This window comes from Bos grunniens, chromosome 7, assembly GCF_055505025.1.
Source record: "Bos grunniens cultivar Pamir isolate PY7600 chromosome 7, Bosgru_T2T1.0, whole genome shotgun sequence".
Classification (NCBI taxonomy): Eukaryota; Metazoa; Chordata; class Mammalia; order Artiodactyla; family Bovidae; genus Bos; species Bos grunniens.
Genome location: NC_141171.1, coordinates 53,529,900 through 53,543,013, shown reverse-complemented (window position 1 = coordinate 53,543,013; position 13,114 = coordinate 53,529,900). Strand labels below are relative to the sequence as shown.

At 47.0% G+C, this 13,114-nt stretch overlaps 2 protein-coding genes across 13 annotated transcripts in view; one reads left to right on the top strand and one right to left on the bottom strand.

Moving 5' to 3' along the window:
• The window catches only part of LOC147369572 (uncharacterized), a 545,146-nt gene that overhangs the window by 119,088 nt on the left and 412,944 nt on the right, over positions 1-13,114 (bottom strand). For 3 of the 4 annotated variants that reach the window (XR_015167591.1, XR_015167590.1, XR_015167589.1), the window contains one exon: positions 8,324-8,383. The gene's annotated coding sequence lies outside the window, so the exon portion shown is untranslated. Of the gene's footprint in view, positions 1-7,988; positions 8,119-8,323; positions 8,384-13,114 lie in introns of those variants that run through there. The other variant, XR_015167592.1, reaches the window with a different exon arrangement.
• The window catches only part of FGF1 (fibroblast growth factor 1), a 106,304-nt gene that overhangs the window by 84,001 nt on the left and 9,189 nt on the right, over positions 1-13,114 (top strand). For all 9 annotated transcript variants that reach the window (XM_086412173.1, XM_086412167.1, XM_086412171.1 and 6 more), the window contains one exon: positions 12,117-12,220. In XM_086412173.1, coding sequence (XP_086268299.1) covers positions 12,117-12,220 — 104 coding nt within the window. The remainder of the gene's footprint in view (positions 1-12,116; positions 12,221-13,114) is intronic.

Below are 13,114 nucleotides of genomic sequence, written 5' to 3'. Positions count from 1 at the left end.
CTGCGGCAACTTAGCATGTCTGCACACACACCAAAGGTTGCAGGCGCTAAGCACAAACGGTCACCCCAGTGGTGCTCACTCTCCATCCACAGAAGCACAGATGATGGGGGCGGGAGCTAGCATTTACCAACCAGGTGGCACTGTCCCTTCCCTCTCACCCACCAAGCAGACCCTTGCAATGAGAAGCAGGAAGTTTGGGGCTGACTGCTGCAGGGTCAGCTTAGTTTTAATGGCTTGTCTTCAGATGGACTTCTGAATGCCTATAATCGATGAAAAATATGTGCCAGAGTATAGCAAAAAAAAGACTACTGAGTATGTCAAACATATACACGAGCAATGTTCACTGCAAATAAATGAACTTAGACTTCAATCTGTTGTGTTGTATCAGGCAAGCTACACATTTTGTGTGATCTGCCTCATATAACACAAACGGAACAAGCTGTCATTTCTAGAAGGTTTTAAACATTTATATTAAGTCTTATCGTTGGAGAAGGAAATGGCAACCCACTCCAGTGCTCTTGCCTGAATCCCAGGGACGGGGGAGCCTTGTGGGCTGCTGTCTATGGGGTTGCATAGAGTCGGACACGACTGAGGCGACTTAGCAGCAGCAGCAGCAGTAAGTCTTATCAGTTTTTTGAATCAACGAGAATGTTCTCTGGTCTTCCGCATCCCAGAGGAAAAGACAACCTTAGTGATGTGTTCTGTGGGGTTAAGCTGGCTCTTCTGTGAAACCTTAAATTCTGGGGTCACAGGAGGCTACAATTACAATTCCAAGTACTAGAATTTCTGTACAAAGGGCATGTGACTTCACTGTTAACATTATAGTCTGCACTCTGGGTACAGAATGTGAGACAACTTCTGCATAGTGCTGCAAATTCAGCTGCCTGCCCTGAGATGTCAGAAGCCCTGGAGGGCAGCATACAGTAGCACAGGAGCGTGTGTGAGGAGGTCGACACAAGAGTGATGGTGGATTAATTACTTCCCAAGTGAACTCAGGCTAGTTATGTAACTGTTCCGGCCTTACTTTTCTCAACTGTAAAAGAAGAGCAATATTACTTGCCTCCCAAGTTTCTTGGGCGGATTACGTGAGACAATGTAGTGAGAATTCTCGGCACAGTCTCTTGCCCGAGAGTAACAGTTCCCCATAGGTCGGTTCATGCTGCTACTGTCGTCCCCACTGTCACCATCACTACCACCGCCAACATTTCCAGGCACTCAGCACAGCACATGGACACTGTGTAGCACTTAAGGGCCCTCCCTAGGCCCTTCTCTTCAGGAACACTGCCCCCCAGGAAGCCGAGGGTTCGGATTCAGGTTTGGATTCAAGGCCTCTCTGGCAACATTCAGAGTTGCTGTGTTGGCCTATTTACTTAGTCTACAACTAAGAACAAGGGCCAAGGAGGACAGAAAGCAAAGCAGGCTGAGTAAGCCAAAATCCATGCCCTACCTGTCAGTGCCAGGACACCCAGGTAATCCATGTACCCCCTGCAGTCAGGAGGCCTAGATTTAGAGTCAGAAACCTTGAGGTCATATTCCTGTGCTGCCGCTTTCTAACTGGATCAGCACCCGACCATTATCATTCTCTCCATTTGGCATAAAGTGCTCTGCAAAAGGAGGTAAGTCTCCCAGCCCCCAGACCCTTCCCACCATCTTCTCCTCTACAAAAATGTGAAACTCTCCAGTGTTCCCGGCTATCTCAACTAGTGGGGAAATACTGAGGCTCAGTTTCCTCACCTGTGCAATGGGAAAAGCAACACTGCCTTGTGTGTCTGACAAAGCTGAAAACTCATGAGACCCTGTAGCCAAAAGGACTGACTCCTTGCCATGGATGCACCCACTAAATGTGGCTCTGTCGCCCTCTTCTGCCCAGTGGTGGTACTGCCACAATCTTTCTGAATTTTAAGGTTCTTCAGAAACAATTAACCTGGGCAAGCACGGAGTGGATGATCCCTGGGTGGTTAGCACAGTGGTTTGTCTTCCTTGATCATTAGTTTGAGCATGACTAGAGACCATGAAGATATGTGGATAACCACACTCTAAAACTTCCTCCAGGGAGAGTATTTCTAAAAGCCAATCAAATATTTAAATAAATCTACATAAACCATGCAAAATGGAACTATACGCCTTCCAGTACTATAAAGCAAAAAAAACAAACAAACAAACAAAAAAAAAAAAACAGCTTTCCTTTCACAGCTTCTCTTTGTCCCCAACCAGTTGATCTACCCTGGACAAAACTGAGAAGTCTGCAAAATGTATTCCCTTCCTACCTCCAGGAGAGTAAGTTTCCCAGAACCTAACCCAAGGTCTTTCTTGGAGTGGGATAAACCCAGGATGGATGGATGTGCATGGACCACTGTCCGGTAGACCTGAGTCAGAGGTCTCCATAGGTGGGAATTCCTGGCCTACAGAGAAGATGTTTTTGGTTTATCCCTTTACAATGGCTCAAATCACAGCTGTAGGCAGTTAGCAATGCAGACTATGGACATCTGTTACTTTGCCACACTAGGAAGGCCAGGCAGGACCAGAGAGGACTGCAAGAAGGGGCGCTGGGGGCAGGGTGTGAGATTTTTGTTGACTCCTAGGGTGTGGCTTGGGGGGCTGGTAAGTGGCCGCATCACCAGGAGAAGGAAGCTCCTGGAGGAGGAACAGGGGCAGGGAATGAGGACCAGCTCCACCTCAGACATGTAGTGTTTGAGGAGCGCCTTGTGTATCGAGGCAGCCCTCCTCGGGGTCATACTGCACATTTCCTTGTGCAATTATCTAATGGTCTCCTGCCTCACTGGGCTCCCTGATGATGGGGACTTCGTCTCTCTCAGCTCAACACTGCAATCTGTGTGTCAAGCACATGGCTGGGCGGTCAGGATCATGGCCAATAAATATTAATTTGATGAGTGAATGAACTGTGTTGGAAGCAAATAAATTCAAATTCAATAATATATTCCATAAATATCTATCAAGCACCTAATATATGCCATGCATTGCACTAGACTATTTAACTTCCTCTTAGCCACGGTCCTGATGAGGTTATTAATTATCATTCATAATGAACTGCCCTGTGAACTAACTCTGTGAACACTGCGCTCTGGGAACAGCCAGTAATTGGGAAACTTGGCACCGACCCACAGCTGCATCTTCCAAAACTAAGGCTCTCTTATAGCACACTCGGAGAAGGCAATGGCACCCCACTCCGGTACTCTTGCCTGGAAAATCCCATGGATGGGGGAGCCTGGTGGGCTGCCGTCTATGGGGTCGCACAGAGTCAGACACGACCGAAGCGACTTAGCAGCAGCAGCAGCTTATAGTACACTTCCACCCCTGACACCAACACCACAGCCGTGGTTTCACACCACACACTAATTAAATGAACATACTGGATTCACACAGCCCATCTGCGGGCCCAGTAGATGCAGGACCCATCACTGCGGTTCACTGGCTCCCTGTCAGCTTCCCTGTCGGGAAGTTACTTTTCCTCCACATGCCTCAGTTTCCTTGTTTTAAAAACAAGGATGGCAACAGTACCCACCCTCATAAGAAAGTTGGAATTTTAAGTATGACAGTTTGTGAATGTCTTTAACAGCCTGCCAGGCACATGATAAGTGCCTGGAACATGGTGTTTATCAGCAGCAGCATCCTGAGGCTTGCTGGGCCTTCCTCGTCTCACCATCTGATCTTTGGAGTGTGCTGAGTTAAACCAATGCTACACCAGCTCCCTGCATCTCGGTATCTCAGGACTGTCCGGGCTTGGAGCTCTTGAGGCCTGGCATGTGGTTACCTTGTACCCAGGCACCAGCAGCTCTGCAAGCCCTGCCCTGTCTCGCCTCTCTGCACAGCAAGCTGTCTTGGGCAAAGCAAGAAGGAGCTCCGTGCCTGACTCCGCTCCTTTTGAGGGAGTTCACTCTCTGTCTAAGGGGGCCATAACCTATTTCTGGAGCAGTAACTGGAGGATAGGAAAAAGCTCACAAGCATCCCAAACCTGCAGTCCCCTCCCGTGGCACGCACCCCTCACCTCCCCAAGCACGTACGAGGCTTCATGGGGAGCAGGATTACCGGCACCACTCACCACACAAATGGAAATGTTCCTGAGCAAAGTGTGTGCCAATCAAATATTTATAAATCAAACCACATCCTAAAGGCACTAGAGGAGTTCACCGGTCCCCAGAACCCTGCTTTGCAGCCCTTTAGAAAGGGTTCCTTCCCTTTAGTGAATCCCTCCTGCCCGCAGTTCTGGGGGCGATCCAGATTCCCCATCCTGCTGTGGCTCACCACCTGACGGCGAACCCACTGTGCTCCCCACTGCATTGGTGTGCTCTTCAAGTGACCACAGTGGGCAGAGCCAGGCATCAGAGAGAGTGACTGGTCTTCAGACAGGCACACTCTCCCTGGTGGCATGCCCTGCCGAAGGCCTCCTACCCTCTCCTCCCTACCAGCTCTTTATCTGCTTACACAAGAGGGATTTTTCCAGATAGACTATTTTTTTTTTTAAATATCACACAGTCCATGGACTGTATCAAAATTTTCCAGGCACCTTTTTCAGACCCTAGAGGAGAAGCAAACACCTTTACACATTCTAAGAAAAGTCTTTTTCATACACACACACACACACGTATCCAAACCACTGTAACTTTTTTCCCCCACAAACTCCATTTTATTTCTTCTCCGTCTTTCTCTAATGTTTTACGGTGCCCGGCTTGTGGCTACATTTTAAGTATAAATGCCACTGACATAAAACAACCTCACCAAGTTCTGAATGAGGCTGACCTCATTTTGGGTAAACAAGGCAAAGGACGGGAAGTCTCCAACCCAGAATAAACCAGGCACGTAATCTCTCTGGGCCTCTATCTGGAGAGCAGAGGTGGAAAGCAGGCTTAAAGGCCATGGAGGAATGTGCTGCAGAAGCAGGACCTCCCTCCGCAGCATTCATCCTGCTGAAAGCAGCAGCTGTAGTCTTACCTTTCAAAATTCCTAGGGAAGGACAGGAAGAGAATAGCATGGTGCCCCAAAGCTCATGTCTCTTGGCACTGGCAGGTTCTAACTCCTGTTCCTTCTTTCTATCCTTGGAATGTAAGTGATCATGTGTCTTACTGACTAAACTACTATGAAGAGCTAACGGAAGGCTCTGAGGCACAGAAGAGAAAACCAGAGATACCAGCTTATAATTCCTCAGGAAAAGAAGGAAGATCTCTAGACAGGGACCAGCATATCCACTCAGATTCCTGGCATCCCCCTTTCCTGCTGCTGCTGCTGCTAAGTCGCTTCAGTCGTGTCCAACTCTGTGCGACCCCACAGATGGCAGCCCACCAGGCTCCTCTGTCCCTGGATTCTCCAGGCAAGAACACTGGAGTGGGTTGCCATTTCCTTCTCCAATGCTGACTGACTCTTCGTGACCCCATTGCCTTCTCCTCCCCCTTACCTAGGTTCCCCTAAGCAAAGACCCCTGAAGGGTCCAAAGGATGAGACAGGAGCATGGGTTGCAAAGGTCATCCTGTATATTTCAGTTATTTGACATTTACTTTTGATAAATTGGCCATTCCCAAACCAGCACACCTTAATGCATTCCTGGGCAAGGAGCAGGACTGGATTCTACCGGGGACACTATGGTTACTAGTCCATCAGGCAAGTGCTTCCAGTCGTTCTGTAGCACATTTTTAAAGTGCTTTGTAAGTTTGAATTTCTCTAAGAAACTTGTAACCATCACTAGAGTACCTTTTTTGAAAATTGCTTTTCATTTCTTCTGCTAAGTCAAAAGTCACTGTCCATATTTCAGAGATGGGGAACAGTAACTCCCCAGAGGGCTGAGTGATTTGCCTTGTTTTTCAAAAAGTACTTGCCCCTTCATCCTTGGGATGCTACAGAGCCACTGACCACCCAGCTCATAGAGAGCAAGTCCTAAATTCCCCATATGGGAGAGAGGAGGCGCTCCCTCCACCCCTGTGTCCTGGGTGCTAACCTGGTGGAAGGTGCTGGAAGAAGACACTGAACAGAGCAGGTGTGACCTGAGTGGCCCTTCACCAGCTTTCCTGGTTCCCTGTCTGCCCTTAAATTGTTGTTCAGTCACTAAGTTGTGACCCCACAGACTGCAGCACATCAGGCTTCCGTGTCCTTCACCATCTCCCGGACTTTGCTCAAACTCATGTCCATTGAGTTGGTGATGCCATCCAACCATCTCATCCTCTGCTGCCCCCCTCTCCTCCTGCCCTCAATCAGGGTCTTTTCCAGTGAGTCGGAAAGGTGTGTCTGCCCTCAAGATGACACATCTTTTGCAGATCCCTGCATTCAGGTCTAGATGGTCCCCGAGGTCAAGTCTGTGTTGGGTCACAGAGCACCAGCAGCAAGAAACTGAGTGTCTGCCCACCAACTACAAACCAGGCTTTTCACATCAACTACCCAGCCTCACCCAGAACACTACAAAACCATCGGCAGCCCCATTACCCAAAGTTAACCACTGTTACCAACTTGCTGGCTGTTCTTGCCTCAGTATTGTCTTTTGAAAGGAACGAAGAGTTAGGATGAAAGGCAATTTCCCTCCACTCCCCTCCCCAGTCTCAGTCATTTTCATCCTCCCCAGAGCAGCCACTGCTATGAATTTGGACTGAATCAAGTGCACATTTTTATCTTTTACTCCCTATCTATTCATAAGCTATGTGCATTGGTTTGTTTTGTTTACAAAATTTTCATCAAGGATTTACCATAAATACTCTTTTGCAGTTTGCTTTTTTCCCGCACTGTACATTATTTTCTGCTTTTGAGAGAGAAAACAATTATAGAGAGAGGGAAAAAAGAGGGTTTTGGTTGTTGCACTTTTGTTTGCTTTTAGCTCGAAAACAAGTGGAGTTTTTGCTATTGTACTGCTTGATTACTCTGGGTCATCTGACCCTCAATAGGTGTAAGCCCCTGAAGGCGGAGACCTTGCCCACACTGAGCAGAGCACCCAGCAAGTAATGCCCGGAACATGCATACATGCTGACTCGTGGCTTCCCCTGAGGCCCCTGCTCCCTCCAAGAGGGAAGGGCTGCTGCTTCCGCCAAGGCTGTTGGCCAGTCCCTTCCTCTCTTTGTAAGCCCCCCTCTCCCACTTGCTCTCCTTCCCTCCCACCCCTCAGCAGCAGCTGCAGGAGGATGTAGGTTTGGAAAACTGGAATGAAGTCACACTAGGCAGTTGGACACCTAGTCAGCTACGCGAGCAACGCGCTGGGTGTTACTCCTTCCTGCCAGCTCTGCTTGTAGAAGGATATATGTTTAAGCAACTTAGCCAGAAAGAAATCCAGTGAAAATGAGCTATGAAACTTGGACATCCTGGAGAAATAATATTTACAGAGGAAACTCCTGAGACAAACTCTCACCAGTGCAACAACTTGGTGCTGGGGCTCAGGGCCGAGGTCTGAGTCGTGCGCCAGGCAGCTCTGTCTCATGTTTACCTCTGTGGGGCGTTAACATGGCCAAGACGGGGCTCCTCAGACGGCAAAGTCAACTCTGCCTACCCCCACAGCGAGACAAACGGGCAGTATTTAAGGCGCAGAACAGGAATGGACTAGAAAATAAAAAGCTACAGAAAATGTCTTCCTAGGTGATCACGATGTGCTGGTGTAGGTTCGTCATTTATAACAACTGTACCTCGCTGGTGGGGGGTGACAATAATGGGGAGACTGTGCCATGCAGGGGAGGGGCACATGGTAAATTTCATACTTTCCCCATATTTTTGCTGTGAACCTAAAACTGCTCTACAAAAGGAAGTCTGTTAAAAAAACATTTTTCTTGATTACCCAAAAGGACTTGCCCTTTAGGGGTTTCTGTTGTAGCTATAATGTGACTGACTTATAATACTGTGACCTACTTATATAGGTGTGCGTGCTAAGTCACTTCAGTCGTGTTTGACTCTTTGTGATCCCATGGACTGTAGCCTGCCAGGCTCCTCTGTCCATGGGATTTTCCAGGCAAGGATACTGGAGTGGGTAGCCATTTCCTTCTCCAAGGGATCTTTCCCACCCAGGGATCAAACCCAAGTCTCCCACATTGAAGGCAGATTCTTTACCATCTGAGCCAAAAGTCCCAGGTAGCTAACATCATCATGGCTACAAAACGGGGTTCTGGATGGCCATCCGACATCTTGTGCAAGTCAGACCTTGAACATAAGGGGGACCAAGGAGGGAAGTGAATATGGCTTGATTTGAACCAATCTTTCTGGTAACTGTTCAAGGTATTGTATGAAATAGAGGAAAAAGCAGGATATTTAAAATAGTCAGGCCTGGATTCTGGCCATGGTTTTGTCTATGATTCTAAGTACAATGTCTAGTAAAGGTGCTCTTACCAAGCTTCAGTTTCCTCACCTGTAGGACACAGCCAGTGCCACCTTCCTCCAGGGATGCTGTGAGAAGTGATGATGTCACCTAAACACAATCAAAATGATAGCAATTTTACTGGACACTTCTAGGTGTCAGATCATTAAACCTCACAACTCTATGGAGCAGACACTATCATTACAGATAAGGAAACAGAGGTAAATACCATACCCAATCAATACACAGCTAATACGCAGCCAAGCCAGAATTTAAATTCATGCAGTTTGCTTCTTGAGTCCAAACTCTTCAGTTTTACACTATTTATACCAAGATAGAAACTAGCAAGATGCCTGGCACATTGTAGATGATCAGTAAACAATTATTCCCTTCCTTTGGTCTCTCTGGAGAAGGCGATGGCACCCCACTCCAGTACTCTTGCCTGGAAAATCCCATGGACGGAGGAGCCTGGTAGGCTGCAGTCCATGGGATCGCTAAGAGTCAGACATGATTGAGCAACTTCACTTTCCCTTTTCACTTTCATGCATCGGAGAAGGAAATGGCAACCCACTCCAGTGTTCTTGCCTGGAGAATCCCAGGGACGGGGGAGCCTGGTGGGCTGCCGTCTATGGGGTCGCACAGAGTCGGACACGACTGATGTGACTTAGCAGCAGTAGCAGTTTGGTCTCTCTTAAATATACAGGATTATGCCGAGAAACTGATAGAAAACACATGTGAAATTCTCTGCAAATCAGAGGTCAATGAAAATACTGAGCATTGAAAAAAATTTTTTATTGAGATACATTCACATACCTTACAATTCACCCATTTAAAGTATGCCATACAGTGGTTTTCTTAGAGATTTGTGCAACCATCTCTACGGTCAGCCTTCATCACCCTAAAAGAAACCCTATACCTCTTAACCATAGTTTCCCCTTCTCTCTCCAACCCCTTCCTCAGCCCCTGGCTACCACTAATCTACTTCCTGTCTCTATGGGTTTTGCCTATTCTGGACATTTATTTGAAATGGAATCAAACAATGTGTGGTCCTTTGTGAGTAAGCTTCTTCACTTAACATGCTTTCAAGGTTCAGCCATGTTGTAGCATGCACCAGTACTTTATTCCTTTTTATGGTTAAATAATATTCTGTTGTATATAGCACGATTACTAAATTTATTTACACGCTTTTGAGACTGCTAGTGCTGGAAAAAACCTCTAGAAATTGAATCTAAATCATTCCAATTTTACTAACAAGGAGACTGTGGCCTGAAAGTTAAACAACCCAGCCAAGGTCCTGCTCATAAGTGGCAAAGCCCAGCCTTGAACCTTACAACTCACAACTCAGTCGCATCTTACTTCACCCCACAAAGCACTATTGGAAACACAATTCAAAATGTACAGCTTACTAATGATGGGCCAACAGAATCATCTCTGCAAAGATTAGCCTAACATTGTCCAGTCAACAAATACACACTGGCTCTCCCCAGGGTGTAGAGCACTCTGGGAGGCACTGGAGACTGAAGGGGAAACAGGACAGATAAAATTCCTGCCCTTTCTTCCAAGTGTACACTCCCCTGGGGAGGCAGAAATAAATGAGTGAAGCCCTAAACAACAAAAATAAGTGCACACTAAGTGCCATGAAGGAAACAAACCAGGAAGGAGGAAGACAAAGATGCAGGGACTAGGGTGCCAGGGCTCCTGGGGTGGGAGTGAAAGGACTTGCTGTGCAGAGTGTGGTGGGGTACTTGTGGGGGGAAGGCCTCTCTGAGGAAAGGCTTTGGGGCTGAGGCCAGGAGGAAAAGGACCATCTTTGTGACTATTAGGAGAGAGGAAATACCAGACAGAGGGAGAGCCTGTGCAAAGATCCTGTGGCAGAAAAGAGACTGGTGTGGGAAAGCAGTGGCGTGGCTGGAGCAGTGACTCAGTGAGCGAGTGGTGGGACCCGAGGTTGGAGAGAGGAGGCCTCTGGCCTGTGCTCTCATAACTGCCTCTCAGAGCTAAGCAGTCAGGAGGCCTGGTGGCAAAGGAGATTGTGCTTTCTCACTTTCTTCTTATGAGTTAAATAAACTGCTCACCAGAGGAAGTGAGTGGAGGTCCTGAGTCTCTGCAGCAAAGACTTTCAAGGACAAGAGAACTGAGTCTTCAATAAGGGTGATGTAACTACGTATCACCCTTGGGATGAATCAGAAGATAAGGAAAGAGAGGGAAATGAGAAGATACAGACATACTAATAAGGAAGTGGTAAAATGATTACCGCACATCCACGTAAGAGGACACAATTCAATTGGCAAAGATGGAGGGTAACTCCTTCACTGCTTCAGTGGAAAGATTTCCAGTCAGTTTTAACTGAAAAACACAGGTATAGGACTGTAGGGTATCTCACCATTTGTGTAGGAAAAAAACAAAAAGACAGGAGGGATAAAGTCTATTTCTCATACATAAAATCTCTCTAGAAGAACACACTCAAAATATACCTAGGAGGAGTTTACTTGTTTGTCTCTGTCTACCCAGGAGAATGTATCCCAGACGAAGGGCAAGGATCCTTGTCTGTCTTGACCCCCATCAATTGGGAGCGAGAGGTTGGAAGGGGCAGAAGGAAGACGTTCACCATCTCCTCTTCTGTGTTTCCAAGTATGAAACATGGGAATACATTTCTGATTCTAAGACATTAAATAAAAAATGAAAACAAGGAAAAGCAATGAGGGGCCTAGGGGTACAACCTGAAGGCCTGTGTTCCTTCTAGCATCCCCTGTACCTCGGCCTCTGACAAAGCTGACTCCCAAAGAACTATTGGATGCTCAGTTGGTCCCCAGTCCAGATTTCACTCCTGATCATAACAATGGTTAGGACCAATGAAATTGTCCCGAAGTGGGCAAGGCACCATGGGAGTATCAGTCAGTGTAACTGGAGAGGGGGTAACTCGGAGCATCTCAGTCTTTACCCTTAACCTCAGTGTTTCCCAACCTTGGCACTACTGACTTTTGGGGCTGAATAATTCCTTGCTGTGAAGGGGTTCCCTGGGCACTGTGGGATGTTAAGCAGTATGCCCGGCTTCTACTTGCTGGATGAGGGTAGCACTATCCCACCCTAGCTGGGACAACCCAAAGAGTCTACATACATGGCTACCTGTCCCCTGCAGAACAAAATCATCCCCAGGTGAGAACCACTACTCCCATCCCAGGTACCTTTTTCATTCTCCCTGTCAGAGGTCAGGATTTCCCCTCTACCAGTACCCAAGTGGGGTTGCCACAGAGGCAGGGGCTTGACTGAACTTCATCGTGGGTGAGCTTCTTGAGTTTCATACGTGCCAAGCAATCTAACTTCCTGGGAACCTCTTCCATCTGGGAAAATAACACTATTAGATTTTGAAAAATAACAATCTGTCCATGAAAAGCACCCATGAAAGGAAGGCCCAGGCCATAAAAAGCACTCCTGCCAAAGCAGGTTGAGAGCTGAAGCTGAACAGCCTCAGGCTGGCCAGCTGCCGACTCTGTGGTACCCCAAGATCACTTGCTGGGATGCTGGATCCAGGGAAGTGAATGAGCTTCCTCCCCTGACCCTGCCCTGTGAAGTGCATGTGGGGTCACAAACGAGGCAGAGACGGGTGGGCGAGCCTGCCACCACCTCTCCTTCCCTCGAGAACATGACTCCCAACAGACGGCTTTCTTTGGAGGGCAAAGAAAAAGGAACTGTATTTCTATGTTTTGATTAATATGAGGCTCATCCTTGAGGGCTCTGTGAGATGAATGAGCAGAATTTTCCATGGCTAACTGTCCTGGCTGCCAGACTCTATCGGCAAAGGCTTAGTGTTTATTTACTTTTGCTCGTGTTATTTTTATTTCAGTTCAGCTGCAGCTCTGTGCGGAAAGCATAGGGGAGGTGTATATTAAGAGTACGGAGACTGGCCAGTTCTTGGCCATGGACACCGACGGGCTTTTGTACGGCTCAGTAAGTATGAGGCTGACATGCTTCCAGATGCAGCCAAGGTTTGAGGTTTCCAGAAATCTTGTTACATGGAGTGATGCAAACTATAAAGCACCAATTAGTCTCTGTTTGTTATTTTTTCCAGCAGGATTCCCACCCTCCACACTGCCTTATTTTAGGCACAAACATAAGAGTTTCTTGCGGTATTCTCTCAAAATACTCCAACATATTATCACATATTATCACAAAGAGAAAACATTGATTGAAATTTTAGTAACTCATCCAGTCACTTGCTCCAGAATACCCAATCCCACTTCATTCATTCGTTCATTCATTCCAAAAATGCTTCCTGAGCATGTGCCATGGGTTATATAGGTATGTCTCTTATGCTTTTTATAAAAACTGCAGAGCCCAGACTCTCGCAGTTGATACGTCATACATAAAACTTTTAAAACAGTCCTTTTATTCTGGAAGGGTCACCTAAAAGGATAAAAAGTTTAATAAGTTAATTCAACAAACAGGGGTGGGGGGCAGGGGTGGGAGTGGGGAGGGTAATGAATAGACACATCCCTGCCCTGGAGAAGCACAGTCTAAGAGCTTATTCAGTGGCTAAAATCCTGCTCCTTCCCTCTTTTACTTAAGGCTTTACACATGTCTGACTCAGTACATACTGATCTTTCTGAGAAAGGAAGGAAACAGGGGCAATTTGATTTTGTCCCTATTCATCTCTCTGGTAAACGATTTAAATTGAGAGAGCTAAAGCCAATGGTTGCACGTTTTGGAATTATTTCCGGATTTCAATAATCCCTTCTCTGTAGCCTAACAACTGAACATTAAGGCTTCACCAAACCCCCTTCTTCCCTTTTATGAAGACATCTACCAAAAGGCAGCCAGCATGGGAATTTCAGTCCGGGGCTC